The sequence below is a fragment of the Jaculus jaculus genome, chromosome 21 (genome assembly GCF_020740685.1).
Source record: "Jaculus jaculus isolate mJacJac1 chromosome 21, mJacJac1.mat.Y.cur, whole genome shotgun sequence".
Lineage (NCBI taxonomy): Eukaryota > Metazoa > Chordata > Mammalia > Rodentia > Dipodidae > Jaculus > Jaculus jaculus.
In genome coordinates this window covers 8,971,989-8,993,260 of record NC_059122.1, presented here as the reverse complement: position 1 = coordinate 8,993,260, position 21,272 = coordinate 8,971,989, and the positions used below count along the sequence as shown (strand labels likewise).

The window sequence follows — 21,272 nt, the reverse complement described above, 5'->3', positions numbered from 1 at the left end:
GGTTGAAACCAAAGAAATATTAACACTTTCAGGCACTGGAGAGATGACTCAGCAGTTAAAGGCTCTCGCTTATAAAGCCTGATGGGCCGGATTCAATTACCCAATACCACATCAATCCAGATGCACAATGTGGTGCATGTATCTGGAATTCCTTTGTACTGGCAGGAAGCCTTAGTGTGCCCACACACACTCTCTCTCTCTCAAATAAATAAATAAATAATTCAAGAAGAATTTTACCTCTATGAAAGTTACACTGCTCCATGGAAAGGTATATGGCTAGCATTGAACATTTTAATTTTGAATTATATAAAAACTTACATATACTAGACACTCAAATTTCTGAAATTTGAATTATTCACGCAAAGGCAATATGGTCACTCACAGAGGAATCAATTTTGCATATGAATGTGTTAACATCGAAATCTTAGTCCTCTTTCCTACTAATGGAAGCAAAATGCTGAAGTTATTTTTACCTTCGCAGGCATTTCAGAAACCAAAACACTACCTATCGAACAAAGGTTTCACAGAAAATCTCACAGAACAAACAAAACTTTGCAGGGCCAAGAACGTGCTCGGTTGGTGGAGCGCTTGCCTAACGTGCACATAGTCAGTCCTGCCTCCCAGGCCCAGCACCACATCAACCAGGCGCGGTGGCACTTGGGAGATGGACGCAGGACAGCCTTGGCAACACAATTAAATGCAAGGCCAGCCTGGGACACATGGAACTCTGTCTCAAGAAAAAGGCAAGATGCAAAAGAGAATTATTTTCATAACTTGCTAAACAGAAAAATACCATGTATGTACAGGAAGATTTAACTTTTACCAAAAATAACACCTTATTAATTTTAAAGGGTTCTGTTCGCATAGGTTACAAGGAAATGATTTAAATCTCAGCACTTATTATTTCCTTTACATGACACTGATTGAGAAAGACTAGCACGGGCTGGAGAGATGGCTTGGTGGTTAAAGCTTTTGCCTGCGAAGCCAAAGGAACCAGGTTCAATTCCGCAGGACCCACATGAGCCAGACAGATACGCAAGGGGCACATGCCTCTGGAGTTTGTTGCAATGGCTGGAGGCCCTGGGGCGCCCATTCTCTGTGTCCTCTTCTCTCCTCTCCCTCTCTCTGCTTGCAAATAAATATTTTTTTTTTAAAAAAGAAAAGACTAGCCTGAGGAGGTATGCGTGACTCGCCAGCATGAGAAGCTAACTTCACAGCCCCACATAACAAGCTGGGCACTGTGGCACCGCCTGTCAGCCCAGGCGGGCAGCTCATGGACAGGCCAGCCTTGCCCAGCTGACGGGCTCTGGCCCAGAGGCCCTGTCTCCCAGGAGGTGAGCGGTGCACGTGAGCAGGACACTCAGCTGGTCCTCTGCTCCGTACACATGCAAACAAGCATGAGCACGCAGCACACACATACCAAGGACAAGACCAGCCATACTCTACACGCAAACGTTTTCCTCCTGAAGTTAGTCAAGGGAGATCCTTGCAAATGTTGAGAATGCTGAGGGTGGACTCAAAGCATTACTTTTGCTTCCATAACATGTACAGCATCACTCACACATAAACTAAGTTGGTAATTTTTTAAGATCACATGTACTGAATACAGTACTTTATAATATCTCATAAGGACATGTTTAATTCTCTTATCAAGCAGGCATTTGCATCTGTAAATTAAAAACATCTATGTCTGTCTCCATCTTCCCAAAATAGTCTCTTAGCTGGCCCCTTACTAGGCTAAATACTATGAAGCAATTCAAATCTTTATAGGTGCAGAGCTTAAAAAATTGGTCTTAACTAAGAAAAAAATTTTACATTAAGAACTCATTGTTACTTGTTTTTAAATTTTTGTTTACTTTTATTTATTTATTTGAGGGCGACAGAGAAAGAGGGAGGGAGGGAGGGAGGGGGAGAGAGAGAGAGAGAGAGAGAGAGAGAGAGAGAGAGAGAGAGGGAGAGAGAGAGAGAGGGAGAAAACAGGCGCATCAGGGCCTCCAGTCACCGCAAACAAACTCCAGACGCGTGCGCCACCGTGTGCATCTGGCTTACTTGGGTCCTGGGGAATCGAGCCTCCACCTGGGATCCTTAGGCTTCACAGGCAAGCGCTTAACTACTAAGCCATATCTCCAGCCCTTATTTCTATTTTTAATCCCTTCCCGTGGATAAGGTCAGAAGTTCACTTGTAATAAAAAGGTATCAAGAACCAGGTGTGGTAGCTCATGCCTTTAATCTCAGCACTCTGAAGGCTGAGGTAGGAGATCGCCTTACATTCAAGGCCAGCCTGGACTACGTAATGAGTTCCAGGTCAGCCTGGGCTACAGTGATGCACTTGCCTCAAACGTAATTACATAAAGACCTAGGTATGCTCAGGCCAGTTCCCACTCAACCAGTAGCACGTGGGCACACCCTCTGTATGTGGAGGGGCCTGGAGCCCAGTAATGATCTCCACCCTGGAGCAACTCACCAGGCATGAAGTCACTGTGTGAGTTATGATATGTTCCAAGGAATTAAGATGTTCCAATTCCACCTTTATTTTGCATTAAGAAAATAGGGTTTCGTATGCCTTCACATTCCTGTAACCTCATCCCTCAAAGAACTAAGAAAGAAGGATCACAAGGTAAAGGTCAACTATGGCTACATAGCAAGGGAAGAAAGAAAAAAAGAGGGGGGGGGAGGGAAGGGGAAGGAAAGAAAGACAGAAGGCAGGCAGGTAGGGAAAGGAGAGACAGATGAAGGGAAGGAAAGAAGGGAGGGAGGGAAAAAGGGAATGAAAGAAGGAAGGAAGGAAGAAGAAAGGGAGACAGAACAGATAGGGAGACAGAGGAAGAAAACTAAAGGGAGAAAAGGAGAGAGAGAGAAAGGCAGGGAGGAAAGTAGGACAGGAGAGAGGTGGGAAGGAGGGAAGGAAGGAAGGAGGAAGGGAACACAGTGAAATGCCAAAAGAAGTTGAGGACCAAACACGACCGTATTATTCCTTGCTTTCAAGATATAAACATTCTCAGTACAGATTCATTCATTCATTCATTCAGTAAACACACATTGGGCATTACTTTGCATTCTGTGCTAGTTCTTACTGAACAAGGCTGGAGGCATTGCTAAGTGGTTAAGGCTCCTGCCTGCAAAGCCAAAGGACCCAGGTTCGATTCCTCAGGACCCACATAAGCCAGATGCACAAGGTGGCGAGTGTGTCTGAAGTTTGTTTGCTGAAGGTCCTGGTGCATCCATTCTCCCCCAACCCTCTCTCTCGGCCTCTTTTACTCTCTCTCTCAAATAAATAAAATAATTACCGAAAACTTTTTTAAAAAGCAATAAACAAAACGGACAAGGTTCTCGGCTCCACTGTCCTCACCCTGAGGAAAGATGGGGAAGGAGGCAGTCCTCCCTTCAGAGAGCAGAAGGGCAGAAGCGAGCAGGAGCCCGGCCCACGCCGGGCCCGCCAGCGCGGAGCGGAGCAGCGCAGCCCAGGGTTCTGGTCCTCTCGCCCCTCGCCACCCACGGGGCATCCAGGGTGCTCCCAGGAGAGTGACCGTCAAAGTGCACGGTGGGGACACCTGTCCCAGGTCTGAGGCTTCCGGGCCGTTTCATACCAAGACGGAGCGTCAGAGCGGGCACCCTCCCTCCGAGTTTACGAAGGCCCGGCCAGCAGTGGCGGGAAGGGCACCCTGGCCACTTACGAGGTCATACTCCAGCTCGGACAGCAGCCTGCAGTGCTCTTTGCCCAGCAGCAGCAGCTTCCGCCTCCCAGTGACCGGGCTCTCCTCCAGGTGGGTGAAATAGAACATCACAAAGAGCAGCGCAAAGCCGCCCAGGGCCAGCGACCACTGCCTCCGCTTCTGCCTCAGGCTCTCCTTCAACAGCTCCTTCTTGTTAGGAGGAAGCGCCTGCCACCACTTCCGGATGCCCCTGGAGCAAAGAGAACAAGTCAGAGGCTGAGAATCCTGTCGCCTCCTGTCACCAAACCTCAAATGCATGGGCCAGAACTGTCGATCATCAAACACTTGAGTCTCTGTGTTATACTCCTCTGTAAACGTAAGCTTTTGCTTCATAAAGCTCTTAGCTAAAGAAGAAAAAAGTAATTAAGCATATGGAGCCAGAGTTCAAATTCTTTTGTAAAAAAAAAAAGTTTTTCTGAGCCGGGCAGCATAGTAGTGCACACCTTTAGTCCCAGCACTCTGGAGACAGAGGCAGGAGGATCACCGAGTTCGAGGCCACCCTGAGACTACATAGCGAATTCCAGGACAGCCTGAGCCACAGTGAGACCTTACCTCGAAAAAATAAGAAATAATTTAAAAAAGTGCTTTTCTGGGCTGGAGTGATGGCTTAGCAGTTAAGCACTTGCCTATGAAGCCTAAGGACCCCAGTTCGAGGCTCGATTCCTCAGAACCCACGTTAGCCAGATGCACAAGGGGGTGCACGCATCTGGAGTTCTTTTGCAGTCACTGGAGGCCCTGGTGTGTCCATTCTCTCTCTCTCTCTCTCTCTCTCTCTCTCTCTCTCTCTCTCTCTCTCTGTCGTTCTCAAATAAATACATTTTTTTAAAAGTTCCAATTGTCTAAGCTGATAATGGGAAAAATATTTTTTAAAAAGATTTTTTCTTCCTCCCTCTTTCCTTTCCTTCCTGTTCTTAGAGAGAGAGAGAAGACATAGACACACACAGAGAGAGTATAGGCACACCAGAGCCTCTGCCACTGCAAAGGACCTTGATACATGCACCACTTTGTGCATCTGGCTTTACATGGGTACTGGTGACAAGAGACAGATATTTTTAGGGTAACAAGACCCCAAAAGTAATGGTGTTTTATTCCTTGACTAAAAGCAGGACATGTCGGTAAGCTTGCAGAAACCTGGATGTTATACCGTCCAGGAAAGATCTCTAGATTAAGTTTGCACCTTTGCTAAAGGACAGAAACTCTGGCCCTTACCTAGGATGACTGGCCAAGCTGTAAAACCTGGTTTTTGTCCACTGCACCCTGCTGACCTGGTCCTCCTCACGTAGCCACTCCCAAACAAGCCCAGATCTGAGTCTCGAGGTGGGCTTCTCACAGCCCTCTTCCCTCCCTGGGCAGGAGCTCCACCTTGCCTCCTCGTGTTCCAGGCTTAAGCCCCCGCATCTTCATCCTCCAAAAGCTTCAAACTCTAAGAAAATCCGTCTAAACCTTATCCTCTGGTCGGTGGATTTCATCCTTCGAATTCATAGGACAAGGATCTGGGAACACCCCAAATTATTGGTGTACAAGGAGCCCCAAATTCCTGTGTCACTGGGGAATCGAACCCAGGCCAACAGGCTTTGCAAGTAAGTGCCTTTACTGCTGAGCCATCTCTCCAGGCCCAGAGTGGGCTACTGAATTTTTAACTTGGAGGAATAAAGCTGACTGAATAGCAGAACACTCCTTCAGCATTTAGACCCCTACTTTCCAGAGTCAGCATTGTTCGTGCTGTCCTAATTCACAACAGCTGGCCCAACCTCAACGGTTATAATCTCCCAAACTGAGCTGAGCAGATGCTGTCTCCAGCCTGAAACTTTCATGTTCTTCTATGCCATAGCCTTCTGCTCACACCAGCCCATTTTTACGCAACACGCCCCTGCAAACATTTGCAGGATAGCTGGGCATGGTGGCACATGCTTTTAATCTCAGCACTCAGGAGGCTGAGGTAGGAGAATCGCTGTGAATCTAAGGCTATCTTAAGATTACATAGTGAGTTCCAGGTCAGCCTGTGCTAGAGTGAGACCCTATCTTAAAAAACACAAACAGACAAACAAACAAACAAAAAAACAGTTCTCTGGACATGGGTCTAACAGCAAGCCTCACACTGCCTTTAGCCTAGTCTAGACAATGCTCTCCGTCACACACCAGATCTTTGCAGTCCATAATTCTGTTGACATTCAGGTTCTTCAACTCTCACAAGAAAAGCCAACCAAACTCCACCTACAGCTCTCCAAGGCATCTCTTAGGCAAAGGTTTCAAATCCTTCTACATTCCTCCCATAAATCAGTTCCAAAGGGCCAAAATCCAGAGTCAGGCGTGTACCATCAACCTGCCTTCTCAGGACCCATGTTCTGTTACAGTTAGTCTCACTGCTGGTACAAAACATCCAACCAAAGGCAGCTCACAGGAGGATGTAATTTATTTTGGCTTACAGTCTTGAGGGAAGGCTTCATAGCGGCAGGAAAAGGGGGCAGGGCAGAGGCCTGACCTCACCTCCTGTCCAGCGTCAGGGGGAGAGCGTTAGCATGGGAGCGAGTGAACTGACGAGGGCAGCTAGGCCTGGCAGAGCACCCGGGCCACTCCCGCCTTCGGCAAGGCTCCACCTCCCGAGGTGCCAGCGGCTCCCCCGTCAGGCCCCTCCTCGTAGTGACAAGAGCAGGTGTGGCCCAGGTAGGAAGGACACACCAGTCACGTTGACGTGGCTGGCGGCGGTCTTGGCAGCACTGGCTCACCTGCCCACAATGATGGCCAGGAGCTTCTGCACCGGTTTCAGAACCATCAGCAGGAGAGGGACAGGGGCGGCGTGAGCCCGCGCAGACGTGCGCAGACTCCTGGCTCGGAGCGCAGGGAGAGCGGCCGCCGCTCGGATCGGTTCCCGTCTTGGGGAAGAGTCGAGCCGCCCAGTGCATTTCTGGGCGCTCCAGCACAGTTCCTTACTGTGGGCACTTGAGAGACATCCTGCTCTGCTGTCATGATGAGGCCTGTAGAAATGACAGTTTCTAGGCAGGAAGGTCACCAAATCCCACTGGCTGGCGGAGAACAGTCCCCGGGCCTGTTTGACGGGCTGGAAGGGCTGCCGCAGACCACAGCCAGCGGAAGTCACTGCCAGTGAGGTCCATTTGCTCCGGTCGGCCACCGAGCTGAACCGGGTCAGAAGACAGTTGCGGGCGGCAGGCTGCAGGCCGCAGGGGAAGACCATCATTCTTTCCGCGTGATCATCTGGAACAGACACGCACCGTGAGCCCTTGTGGAAACTACGCACTTACCACACTGGCAGTGAGCAGGCGTGCCAGCTGCCCTAGCTTGAACACCCCCGCCTAGATCCTGCTGGGTTCTGCTCATCACCCCCACGGCAACATGAAGCAGAGGACAGCAACGGACAGTATTTCACCGTACACTGCTGTGAGGAGCCAGTCAGGTGGACGTGGGCACTGGCGGAGGCAAGAGTTAGAAGTAGAAATGGGGACTGTCAGGAGCAATAGTTAGGAGTAGAGGTGCGGTACTCACTCAGCAGCGACAAGATCACTATGGCAACCACGGGCCAAGGCCAGAGACTGACCAGGGATGGCCTAGAGCTGATATGCAAATGAGACAACCCTAAGGTGGCTGTCCGCAGCCATGATGGCTGAGGAAAAAATGGGTGTAAAGCCCCAGCAACAATTTATAATAGCTGGGAAATGGAACCAGCCTAGATGTCCCTCAACTGATGAGTGGATAATGAAGATGTGGCACATTTATACAATGGAGTTCTACTCATTGGTAAAGAAAAATGAAGTTATGAAATTTGCAGAAAAATGGATGGACCTGGAAAGTATTATACTAAGTGAGGTAACCCAGGCCCAGAAAGCCAAGCGCCACATGTTCTCTCTCATATGTGGATCCTAGCTACAGATGATTGGGCTTCTGCATGAGAAGGAAAATACTTAGTAGCAGAGGTCAGTAAGTTAAAAAGGAGATATAAAGGGAAGAGAAAGGAAGGGAGGAGGGCACTTAATAGGTTGATATTATATAGGTGTAAGTACAATGATTGAGATAGGGAGGTAATATGATGGAGAATGGAATTTCAAAGGGGAAAGTGTGGGAGGGGGAGGAAGGGAATTACCATGGGATTTTTTTTATAATCATGGAAAATGCTAATAAAAATTAAAAAAAATAAAAAGATGTGAGAAGCAAAAAAAAAAAAAAAAAACAGCAAAAGCTCAGAACACTGTTCCTCAACTCTTGCTGCCCGCCATGAAAAGCAGCAGCCCGTGGGACCCTTGACAGCCCAGCAGGGTGGACCAACCCCTGATGCTCGCTGCCCCCAAGTGACAGCGCCAGTGAGTGCCCCAGGGCTTAGGCTGGATGAGAGGAGAAAGGAACCTGGCTTAATTAACATGTGTGAAGAGCGGATAAAGTGTGGCAACTGAATCGACATAATCTGCTCTTGACTGATGAGTTTAGAGGTCCAGACAGTGCTTACTTGCAAAAGTTGACTTTTTTCACTTAACTTTTAAAAAATTTTGAATGCATGGAATCTATTTTCTCAGTAAATCATTTGGGAAATAAAAAAATAGATTAGAAGAAAATCAATTGGCAATGGTTTGAGGAGAAAAGTATAATGGGGCAGAAAAACCTGCCTCGTAGAATGTAAACTTTAAAATACAAATACACATCCTTCACATAAAATCCCGGAGCCAGACATGGTGGCGCAGGGCTTTAATCCCAGCACTCTCGGGAGGCAGAGGTAGGAGGATTGCCATGAGTTCAAGGCCAGCCTGAGCTAGAGTGAGACTCTACCTTGAAAAAACAAAAATAAAATAAAATCCTGGGACTTCTGAGTGGGGTCAAGATATAGTAAGAAAGCCCTTACTTCCAGATAATGTAACTTAGAAATATGTATGTAACGAAAGTTCAATACATAAAGCAATCTGCTATGAAGGAGCCCAGGAGATGGCTCGAGAGAACCCGAGTTTGCCCCGGGGCTCCACGTAAAAAGCCGACCATTCCTGTGCCCGTCTGTTACCCCGCGGCTGGGCGGGTGGACGCGGGCGGAGGGTCACTGGGCTCCCCAGGCAAATAGCTGAATCAAGAAGCAGGGACTCCAGGTCCAGTGAGAGGCCGTGTGTGGGGTGAGTCAGGTGGAGGAGGGACGGGAAACACTCAACATCTTCACACATGAGCATACCGTACACATGTAACATGACACGTACCCAATGGGGTTTTAAACACTGGGCACGGTGGCACAGGCCTATGATTCCAGCACTACGTGACATGAGACTGTCGCAAAACAGGCGACGACGGACTAAGAGATGGGGAAGAACAAAGCAAGATGAGCCCTAAAATGGCCTCAGCTGGGTGCCTGGGAAGAGTGTGGGGCCCACACCCCACGTGGGGATGCCCGTGAGTGTCCTAGGCTGAAGGAAGCCACCAGCCGGGAGTCACGGAGCAGCCAGGGAGGCCACGCTCACACACAGGCAGGGGGGGAAAGTCCTCAGGAAATAACTACCAAAACTTGTCCTAACTTGAAAAAACCTGTAAATCAACAATGTAAATCACAATGTCTAATGAAGCACACACTGTCTAACGAAGTACAGAGAGTGTGGAAAACCCATCCAAGAGGAACATGAGGCTTCTCTTTGGAGGCGAGGCGAGGCGAGGCGAGGGCTCCTTGCCAACACTCGGCGGCTCCTGGGCGGCCGGGCACGAGGCGCGCGGGGGCTACTCCGGGCCTCCTTTCGATCGTCCAAATTACTGCGCACGATCTTTAAAAGGCACAAAGAAGGTAAAATAACCAAATGCAATGTAGGACTCTGCATTCCAGTTTGTAAGAAAACAGACATGGGGGGAAGAATGTGAATTCAGACCTGGACTTTAGTGGGCTTTAGGGGGCTGTTACTCTTCTTTACGATGACGATTGTGGTTATGGGGTGAAGATCGTGTTCATGACACACTTGTTGAAGGGCCTGTGCGTGAGTGACGCTTACTTCCAAACACTTACGCACGAGCGCACACGCACACACACCAGAGAGGACACAGAGCCAACAGTGTCATTACACATTATCAGGGTCTCTGTGATTGATGGTTACACGTGGTTTCCTTATAGTTTCCATTTGCCTTCATGTTTTAAATCTTCCTAAAAGTGAAGGGCATATAAAATTATGCCAAAGTGGTCTACTGCAATATTACCTAAAAGGCAGTTCATATCCACCAGTTATTTGAGAGAGAAAGCGTGTGCACACCAGGGCCCCTTGCTCCTACAAAGTGTGGCATGTGCCGCTCCGAGCATCTGGCCTGAACGTGGGCACTGGGGAACGGAAGCCAGGCCAGCAGCTTTTCAAGGAAGCACCTTAACCACTGAGCAACCTCCCTGGCCACACAGCAGCCAGTTCTAATAAATAAAGATATCTGTATATTAAGTGATTTCAAAGTGACTCAACTTCGTATTTTAGCCTACACACTATTAATTTTACTAATGCAATTAATATACTTAGTAATCCATAAAAATAGTATAATATTGATAGCAGCATTACCATTACTACTGCAGTAGTGACATGTAAGTGAACAAAGGCTATGCTAAGTTACGGGAACTCCCTGTTAACTCTGAGTCACTACCAATTTAAAACTAGACAAAACCAGTCTGATCTACAGTAGTTTGACATTACTAGTAAGATGCTTTCTATTTTTTTCTTATTTTGAATGACGCTGACAAAGGGAAAATTAATTGAAGCTTGAAAATCACTTCCAAACCAGGAGGCATGCCCCGTCTAAGGGTGGCAGGGTGGCAGTTAAAAGGGACTGAAGTATTTCCTTCTTTCATGTTTCTGTGCCACTGAATCATTTATATAGGGTGTGTTGTGTGGGTAAACCCCAAGCCAGGTGACCCTTCTTGTAATTTCCATTGGTGTTCTCTACGCTTCAAAAAAACTCGTCATTACGCTGTCTCTACATTCTTCTCCAGGCGCTTTCCTAAACCAGCCTTCACACATTGCTAAGTTCCAGAACTTCTGGTTTGCTGACACCTGGCAGAAAAGAACTCTCCTTTGTGGGCCATGCACACTGTTCACATGGCTCAAGAAAACTGCTCATCTGGGGGCTGGAGAGATGGCTTAGTGGTTAAGGCAATTGCCTGTGAAGCCTAAGGACCCAGGTTCGATTCTCCAGGTCCCACGTAAACCAGATGCACAAGGTGGCACATGCATCTGGAGTTCATGTGCAGTGACTGGAGGCCCTGGTGTGCCCGTTCTCTTTCTCTCTCTGTCTCTCTCTCCGTATCTAATAAATAAATTAATCTTTAAAAAAACCTGCTCATCTGAGAACATATATCAAAATTCTTATGTATTGTGGCAGAAAGTAAAAGCAAAAGACTGTGTCTGGGTATTTATATAATTAAAATCTTTATGAGTCGTATCACTTACAAATGAGTACCATTTAGAATGGCAATGGTAGCTGATAATCTGTAATCATTGGTTTACCCTTAAAACCCGGCTTAAAGAAAAAAAAAAAAAGCTATGCATCTATTTTCAAGGACCTTATCAATAGACTCCGCAGCACCTAAAATTGAATTAGGGCTGACATGCCCTCTTCAATGAACTGTGGCAGGCAAGCAAACATTGCTGGCCAACTTCTAAGGTTACTAAACTCCTGATGGGAGACACTACTAAACAACGTGGATTGTTACCCTCTAGAGCACTTCACACCTCTTAATTCTTCTCACAATGAGTAGTTACCATCTATCCTCCCCACACATGCCTGCAAGACAAGTTTGAGACTCTTGCTGGGAAAAAAAAAAATTATTTCTTCTCTAGTTTCTATAGAAATGGCTATCAGATTGGCAAAACAATAATGATAATAATCATCCCAGCTCAATACACCCAAGACGGAGAGCTTAAAAAAAAATTGTTAAATTAGCACACTTGCTTTTTAAGCTTGCAAACATCCCGCTGCACCCCTAAGCCTATGAACCCAGGTCCTTTCCACATAGGTAGGTGGGAATCTCGGCAGTGCCAGTGCGTACGGAATCCCACCCAATACCCTCCCGTCCCGAGACGTTTTGCCCAGCAGTACAGAACTGCCGCTCTGTGTCCTTGGGGCTGGTGACAGGTAAATACTATACAAAGTGGTTTTTTTTCTTTTTAATTATTTATTTACTTGCAGAGAGAGAAGGAGAAAGAGGGTCTCCAGCAATGGCAAACGAACTCCAGATACATGAGCCCCCTTGTGCATCTGGCTTATGTAGGTCCTGGGGAATCGAACCTGGGTCCTTTGGCTTCGCTGGCAAGCGCATTAACCGCTAAGCCATCCCTCCAGCCCAAAATGATCATTTTTTTTTTGTGGATGCACCAGGTCCTCTAGCTGCTGCAAACGAACTCTGGTCGCATCCGCCACCTTGTGCATCGGGCTTTATGTGGGCACTGGGGATTCGAACCCCCGTCCTTAGGTTTTGCAAGCAAGCGCCTTAACCGCTGAGCCCTAGAAAGTGATTCTTGTACATGAGTACTGTTCTTTATTTTTTTCTTAAACTTTCCTGAACTGTCAAAGCAGGAACCGCGTTGCTTTTCGCCAGCGAGGAAACCTTACTCCTTCCTCCGACCAGCAGCCTCGGGGTCCACGTTTGGGGGGCCCGCGCAGCACCGGGACGGTGGCCGGCGAGGCTCAGACTTAGCGCGGCGGGGCCGGAAGTCGGACGAAGGGCCGGCGTACACCGACCCCGTCCGCTTCCGGCTCCGGGCCTTTCCCTTCCGCCCCCCCCCCCCCGCTCCCCCCTCCCGCTCCTTTGCCGCCGCCCCTCCCTCCAGATCCCCGCCCCAACAAACGGCCGCGCTCCGCCGCTCAGAGCGCGCGCGCATCCTCACCGGGAGGACCGACCGCAGCCACGGACCGAGAAGGAACTCGGGAGACACGGCCCTCGGCGCGCCGGCGCGCTGCGTCCCGCAAGCCCCGCCCCCCACTTCCGGGGCTCTGGCCACGCCCACCACGAGGGGGCCCGTCCATCAAGACTCGCCACCCCAAGCGCGCTGTGGCTGCCCTGCGCGCCCCCGCGTGGCCGGTGGAGGACTTGCAGGGTGGAGCTGGGTTGTCCAAAGGGTGAGCTGCCAAAGGTCGGCCCTCTGCAGCTTCTTTTTTTAAATTTTGTTTTATTTTATTTTTTTCCCCTCAATTTTTATTAACATTTTCCGTGATTATAAAAAATATCCCATGGTAATACCTTCCCTCCCCCCCCTTTCCCCTTTGAAACGCCACTCTCCATCACATCCCCTCCCCCTCTCAATCAGTCTCTCTTTTATTTTGATGTCATGATCTTTTCCTCCTCTTATGATGGTCTTGTGTAGGTAGTGTCAGGCACTGTGAGGTCATGGGTATCCAGGCCATTCTGTGTCTGGAGGGAGCACTTTGTAAGGAGTCCTACCCTTCCTTTGGCTCTCACATTCTTTCTGCCACCTCTTCCGCAATGGACCCTGAGCCTTGGAAGGTGTGATCACACCTCTGCAGCCTCTAAACCGGTTTTGGCCCAGTTGTAGACATTTTTTTGGAAAGATCACTCTTAACAGTCATGAGTGAAAGTAGCGGGGTTTATTATTATCCGGGGCCCAAAAAGTTTGAGGTAAGCCTTTTAAAGAAGTCTTGGCCCCAAGTGCAGATTTTATTTTTATTTTGTAGTTTTTTTTTATAGTTAAGGGGAGAGGTAAATGAACAAACAAGATGTGGAAATTTGCATATCAATCACTTCTGTAGTCAGGCCACCCTAACAGTGAACTCCATTTTACTTTAGCCTAAACTGTCTTTTTTTTTTTTTTCTTTTTTTTTTCTCTAATCATCCTTTTGGGCCCTTTCTGGACAGCTTCTTTTTTGAGACTTTTTTCCCCACCTGCTGCCAAAGAAAAGTTTTTAAAGCTCCTCAGCAGTTAACTCTTGCAGTAACTCAGTGAACCAGTTTTCTCAACAATTAACTCTTACAGTAACTTAATAATAAATCAATTTAACTGTGAACTTCTTTTCTACCACAGCCCAAAGGAAAGCGAGACTGAGGACTGCAGGACCTTGCAAGGGTTTTGGCTTTCGAAGATGCACCCGACTTGGGCCAATTGTCTATCTACAATCTCGTGAGTCATGAGTCCTGGACAGAAATGGATGCAATCAAAATATGATTTATGCTGGACATGGTGGCGCACGCCTTTAATCCCAGCACTCAAGAGGCAGAGGTAGGAGGATCACTGTTGAGTTTGAGGCCGCCCTGACTATGTGGTGAATTCCAGGTCAGCCTGGGCTAGAGCAAGACCCTATCTCAAAAAACCAAAACCAAAAAAAAAAAAATACAAGGGCTGGAGAGATGGCTTAGTGGTGAAAACACTTGCTTGCAAAGTCTGATGGTCTGAGTTCCTCAAAAAAAAAAAAAAAAAAGACTTAAATATGGAAGGGCTGTCTCTGAGGCACCCAACTTTTTTTTGGGGGGGTCTTTCTCTAGCCCAGGCTGACCTGGAATTCACTATTATCTCAGAGTGGACTTGAACTCACTGGGATCCTTCTATCTCTGCCTCCTGAGTGCTGGGATTAAAGGTGTGCGCGGCCACACCCAGCCACCAAATCCCAAACTTTTTTTTTTTTTTTTTTTTTGGTTTTTCAAGGTAGAGTCTCTAGCCCAGGCTAACCTGAAATTCACTATGGAACTCACGGCAATCCTCCTACCTCTGCCTCCCAAGTGCTGGGATTAAAGGCGTGCGCCACCACGCCCGGCTTCAAACTTTTTTTTAAGAGGTCCCCAGCATTCACAACAACAGCTCCCCTAGTGACCTGAGAGCAGGTTCAGTGAGAGAATGGTTCACCTACGGGTATGAATACTGAAAGGCAGGGATCCTTAGAAGCCATTTGTGAACCAGCCTAGCCACAGAATGCGGCTGTGAATGTATAAAAAACAAACACACGAAAGCTAAAATCATGCATTTATTGGGTCAGCAACAACAAACATTTGGCTACTGTGTGGCAGACACTATGCATGGTGGTGATGTTAAAATGAACACGAGGATTCCAGGGTCAGCCTGGGCTAGAGTGAGACCCTTTCTCGAAAAACCAAAACCAGGGGCTGGAGGGATGGCTTAGCAGTTAAGGCGCTTGCCTGCAAAACCAAAAGACCAAGGTTCGACTCTCCAGGACCCACATAAGCCAGATGCACAAGGGGGCGCATGTGTCTGGAGTTGGTTTGCAGTGGCTGGAGGCCCTGGCGTGCCCATTCTCTCTCTCCCTCTTCCCCTGTGTTGCTCTCTCAAATGAATAAATAAATAATTTTTAAAAAAAAAAGAATACAAGGGCTGGTGAGATGGCTCAGTGGTGAAAGTGCTTGCTTACAAAGTCTGATGGTCCGGGTTCGATTCCCCATACCCATATGACATCTGATGAAGAGGCACGTGCCTCTGGAGTTCTTTTTAGCAGTGGCAGGGTCCCTGGTGTGCCCGTACTCTCTCCCACTCTCTCTGTCTTCTACTTCTTTCTCTGTGTCTCTGTCTCAAATAAATAACTGGTTTTTTTTGGGGGGGGGGTGAGGGTTTCAAGGTAGGGTCTCTCTAGCCCGAGCTGACCTGGAATTCACTCTGTATTCTCAGGCTGGCCTCGAACTCACGGAGATCCTCCTACCTCTGCCTCCCGAGTGCTGTGATGAAAGGCGTGCACCACCATGTTGGCATAAATGACAACGTTTTTTAGTGAGTATTATATGCTGCCTCAAATGAACACAGACCTGGGAACAGCCAGCTGCAGTGGACTGGTGTTGGGGCAGTGTGGGAACACAGTGTAGACCTGCTCCATCCGTCATGTCTGTTGGGAACCCCGCTGTAAACATGCACAGGCAGGTATGAAATAAAATTGCTCTCCAGAGCTGAGACTCTAAGTCCAGGAATCTCCAGCAAGAAGGAACCGATGTGAGCTTTGGAAATGGGACGGAATTACCTCAAACAGGCCAGTAAGGATCTGAGGATGGGGGAGGACAGAAGTTGGAAGACGGGACCATGAAGAACCCTAATAAAAAGTTTTCTAGAGGAAGGCCAGATGTGGTACTGTGTACCTATGACTTAGGAGGCTGAGTCAGGAGGACTACCACGAGTTCAACCAGAAATAAACTCCTAACCAAAGGAATGAAAGAAGAATTTTTGTTGTTGTATTTTTGAAGTAGGGTCTCACTTTAGCTCAGGCTGACCTGGAATTCACAATGTAGTCTCAGATTGCCCTTGAACTCATGATGATCCTCCTACCTCTGCCTCCTGAGTGCTGGGATTAAAGACGTGCGCCTGTCACGCCCGCCTCACCAGCAAGGAGGACGCCACAATCAGGATTCTTCTGAACACACTTTATTGGGGACTGCCAAACTGCTAGATGCGAAGACGCGAAGACCCAGAACCACGAAAGGCAACTGTTTATATAGGGTTTTAGGCCGCTTACCCACAAATGATTGGTCAACTGCGGATATGTGGCCACCAGTGATTGGTTACTTTCTGGATGCCTCATTAGCATCGGCCCACGACGGGTTGGAGCATGCGCACTGTGCTTGATTTACACCAGCTGTGACCAATAAGAGGCCAGAAACCGGCGCCAAGTTGTAATAGCGTCTGCACGGCTCCTAACATGCGCCACCACACCCAGCAAGATGAGAATTTAAATGAGGACAAAGATTTCCAAAGGACTTAAAAGTGGAATTGGAGACGGCAGTCATCACTTTATAACTAATACCAATTTATCAACATTTTATTTTGCATTTACTTTAAAAGTAATAGTATCTGATGGGCCCGGTGACAAAGTCCTCTAACATTAGAATTGAGGAGGGAGAGGCAAAAGAACGGCTGCAAGTTCAAGGCCAACCTGAGCTTCATAGCAAGTTCCTATTTAAAAAAAAAATAAAAGAGAGGCTGGAGAGATGGCTTAGTGGTTAAGGCGTTTGCCTGCAAAGCCAAAGGACCCTGGTTTGATTCCCCAGGACCCACATAAGCCAGATGCACAAGATCTGGAGTTCACTTGCAGTGGCTGGATGTCCTGGCACACCCATTCTCTCTCTCCCCCTCTCTCTGTCTCAAATAAATAAGTAAATAAAATAGATAAATAAAATGTAAAAAAAAAAAGTGGGGGGCTGGGGAAATGGCTTAGCGGTTAAGGCATTTGCCTGCAAAGCCAAAGGATCTGGGTTAGAGTCTCCAGGACCCACATTAACCAGATGCACAAGGGGGTGCACGCGTCTGGAGTTCATTTGCAGTGGCTGGAGGCCCTGGCGCTCCCATTCTGTCTCTCTTTCTCTCCCTACCTCTTTCTCTCTCTCAAATAAATAAAATATATTAGAAAAAAATGAAGACAGTAATTGAAACATTTAATAATGTCAGAAAGTCTGTTTCTACTCGTCCTAGATAAACAGGGCTACAAGAAGAAGCGATTCCATTCAAGCCTAGCTTGGCAAGCCGGTGTGTTTGCTGTGGCTCCTTGGGGAGGGTGAGTGACTGTGGCAGCTGCTTCATGAAAGGCGGCACCAGCGTGTACGGTGACCTGAGAAGGTTGTCCCTTTACCACGCACTCTTTGGCCACCTTCCACCCCCTGCAGATGTCAGCATGGCCAGAGACCGTGGAGCTGAGGCAGGATTACAGGCAACTGTGGCTGGGTAGGAGAGAAGAAATAGCCGTTCTCTCACATAAAGAACTGATGACCACCCCTCCCCACTAGTGAATAAGAATAAGCCTAATCTTGGGCTGGAGAGATGGCTTAGTGGTTAAGGCACTTGCCTGCAAAGCCTAAGGACCCAGGTTCGAATCTCCAGCCCCCTTCCCACAAACAATGAATTAAGAGGATAACAGCAGAGAAATAGCCATGTTTGCCACAGGACCCAACACAAACAACTCTGTGTGTGTGTGTGTGTGTGTGTGTGTGTGTGTGTGTGGTGTGTATGTCTGCATCTTCAGGAATATCATCCAGTTTCAGAAGATAAATAATTTCAAAACAAAATGTGTTCTGGGCTGGAGAGATGGTTTAGCAGTTAAGGCGCTAGCCTGCAAAGCCTAAGGACCCAGGTTTGAATCTGCAGGTCCCTCGTAGGCCAGATACACATGGTGGCACATGCATTTGGAGTTCGTTTGCAGTGGCTGGAGGCCCTGGTGCAGCCATTCTCTCTATCTCTCTCTCTGTCGCTCGCTCTCTCTGTCTCTCAGTCTCTAATAAATAAATGAAAATAAATCTTTAAAAAACTTTTTGAAAGAGAGAATAAGTCTAATCTTGCTAGGGTTTATCCACTGCTGCTCTGGTTTTGAGGTAGAGACCATACAGTACCTGTGGTTTCAGCAGAGTGGATAGAGCTGTCAGAATTTTTAATTCATGTTGCTCCTCGCTGGCCACAGTGGTGCATGCCCGTAACCCCAGCCCTCCAGAGCCTGAGGCAGGAGAATCAAAACTTGAGGCCATCCTGGGCTACACAGTGAGACCCTGCTGGGAGGAGGGGGGGCGTTGGTGTGTTCCTGTTTTATGCGGAATGTCAACATAAAGGGTGAAATCAGGCCTCAGCTGGCCACAGGAAAAAACAGAGATGTACAAAGACAGACAGCGGCTTAAGTACTGGTTTAGTGAGGAAGTGAGATGTTGGTGTGGGAAGGACGGGACGTTCGCCGTTGGGGGAGAGGTGCCCAGGCCGGCCACGCTGCACCCTATGGCAGCCTCCCCCATGGCACAGAGTGTCTGCAGACCTGCGGTGACCCGAGCAGCAGCCCAGCTTTCCACCAGAGACACGCACACTCCGGGCAGCTTGTGTTGCAGCTTTTTGGGGGGAGATGTTGGTGTTGCGTCATTATTAGTACTTTTAAAGTATAGACTGCTTTAGCATGCTGCCATTGCCATCAAGTGGTGAAAGATGGTACCGAAGAAAGAGCACATTTTTAAAAAATATATTTTATTAATTTATTTATTTGAGAGGGGAGAGAGAGAGAGAAAGAATGGGCGCGCCAGGGCCTCCAGCCACTGTAGATGAACTCCAGATGCATGCGCCACCTTGTGCATCTGGCTAACTTGGGTCCTGCGGAATTGAACCTGGGTCCTTTGGCTTTGTAGGCACATGCCTTAACCGCTAAGCCATCCCTCCAGCCCATTCTTCAACATTTTTTGTGGGATTTTTTTATTTCGAGGTAGGGTCTCACTCTAGCCCAGGCTGACCTGGAATTCACTATGTAGTCTCAGGGTGGCCTCGAACTCACGGCGATCCTCCTACCTCTGCCTCCCGAGTGCTGGGATTAAAGGTGTGCGCCACCACGCCCAGCTCCATTCTCTTTCTCTACCTGCCTCTTCCTCTCACTGTCTGTCACTCTCAAAAAAATAAATAAAAATGAACGAAAAAGATTTTTTAAAAGCTTTGAAATTCATTTGCAAGCACAGAAGACCTAGGATAGCCAAAAGAAAAACAAGTGAGGCTGAATGTACCATGATACAGTGAAATACAATTGCAAACAGTGTGATAATGGCATTAAAAAAAAGACATGCAGGCACACGCAGAGGTCAGCACGGCGCCCGCGCAAGGATGACGCGCGGCCCGCCAGTGCCCGGGCTGGGGCTGGTGTACCTAGGGCAGGAGCTTGGAGAAGTGCTTCATCGACTTGGGTAGGAAAACAGGTTTCATCAAATGTGACAGTTCTCGACACATAATTGGGTAACTGTGTTTATGAACAGTGTAAAGCTGAAGGGGGACTCAGTGGGTCGGCCATGATTGTCTGTCTTGAGCACAGGCATGGATTTTGGAGATGCCACGTGAGTTAATTTTGTTCCATTTCCAAGTCATATTCTCAGAAGAACAGGGAGGATTCCACTTCATCTCAGCAGACCCATACTTGCCGAGTAACCACTGGGAGAAGTTCTGACAGTCCCGCCTACAGATGTGACCAGAACCCAGGGTGGCCATCTGCCGAAGTTGGTATATGTTGCTGAGTACTGGCAAGTACTGAGCTTAGTTAATTTTCCCTATATAGAATAGAAAAAAAAAAAAAAACCCGGAAAATTCCAACATAGTGGATGAGAGTATACTGCCAAGTGAGCAGGATGGTGGTTTGAATCAGGTGTCTTGATAAAATCGTGTGTTCTGATTGTTTAGTTCCCAGCTGGTGGCAATTTAGGAGGTGAGTCTTTGCTGGAAGAGGTGTAATTTAGGGGGCAGACTTAGGGTTGTTAGAACCGTCTCCCCCAGCCAGAGTGTTGTCCACTGCTGTGCAGAGGTGATGCCCAGTCTCTGCTCATGCCATGGTTTTCCCTGCCATCATGAAGCTTCCTCTCAAGACTGTAAGACAAAATAGACTCTTTCCTCCCATCAACTGCTTTTGGTCGGGTGACTACAACATGGACATAAAAAAAGAAATAATTACCGTAGCTGCTGGAAGAAAATTTTAGGACAATAACAAGACACCAGCAATGGGTTTAAAACAAGGAAATAAAACCAGATACCCAACATGAGAGAGTAGCGAGTACAGTAAAATGACGTTTGCTCAATCTTCTCTAGGATTGTGGTTCTTTTAGCTGCATGATTAGTTCTTTTGTCTTAAGCAGTTCTCAGTTTTGAATATGTATTGTTTAGGTGATAAAAATTTGAGTTTACCAATTAATCTGCATTCAATAGCTTTTGGCATACTACATTGAAAAGAAGTCTGAGGTTCCAGTTTGATTTCCATCCAAGTTTTATTTTATTTTATTTTTTTATGACAACAAGTATTTAGTGTTTCATGAGTGAGTAGGTTTTGGGCTGGAAATCATCTGAATGAATTTCTGGTTCTTTTAGTTGTTATCAAAGAATAAGCTCTCTGATTTTCTTTTTTTACTTTCAGGATTTATGAAGTGTATTTTCTGTAGATTCTTTTTTGTGTTTATGTTTGCTGTATATGTTCTGCTGCTTTATGAGAGATTAGGATTAACTAGTTCACTATGACACTTACTTTGCTAACATCTTCTTATTATTCAAACTGCTTTTAGTATATTGCTATTTAGATTCATAAAGGTTCATTAAAAGGTTTTTCTCCTTTCAAAAAAAAAAAAAAAAAAGACATGCAGCCGGGCATGGTGGTGCACACCTTTAATCCCAGCACTCAGGAGGCAGAGGTACAAAAATCACCGTGAGTTCAAGGCCACCCTGAGACTCCATGGTGAATTCCAATTTAGCCTGAACTACAGTGAGACCCTACCTCAAAACAACAACAACAACAAAAAAGACATGCAGATCAATGGAACAGAATAAAAGGTCCAGATAGAAACCCATATGCAACTATGATCATCTGATTTTCTTTTATGAAAATGCCAAAAATACTCAATGGGAAAAAAGACTTCATCTTCAACAAATGGTGCTGAGAAAACTGAACATCTATGTGTGCACTAAAATCAACTGCAAATGGATCAGAGACCACAAATGTAAAACATGAAACTCTGAAAATGCTAAAGGGAAAAAAACAAACTGTATACTACAAGATTCAAGTTCAGCTCTTACCTACGGACTAGGTCTCCAGTGGCTTAGGACATAAGGCCGACACATGACAAACGGGAATGCACGGAACTGAAAAGCTTTTGTCCAGCGAGAGAAATTGCTAATCAAGCGAAGAGGC

At 47.2% G+C, this 21,272-nt stretch overlaps 1 protein-coding gene across 1 annotated transcript in view; it reads right to left on the bottom strand.

Moving 5' to 3' along the window:
* Oma1 (OMA1 zinc metallopeptidase) overlaps positions 1-12,623 on the bottom strand; it is a 41,373-nt gene extending 28,750 nt beyond the window's left edge. The window contains exons 1-3 of the mRNA XM_045139290.1: positions 12,542-12,623; positions 6,440-6,926; positions 3,675-3,903 (exon numbers count right to left, since the gene is read on the bottom strand). Of these exons, the coding sequence (XP_044995225.1) occupies positions 3,675-3,903; positions 6,440-6,909 (699 nt within the window). The 5' untranslated portion in view covers positions 6,910-6,926; positions 12,542-12,623. The remainder of the gene's footprint in view (positions 1-3,674; positions 3,904-6,439; positions 6,927-12,541) is intronic.
* Between the last annotated feature and the right edge of the window lie 8,649 nt (positions 12,624-21,272).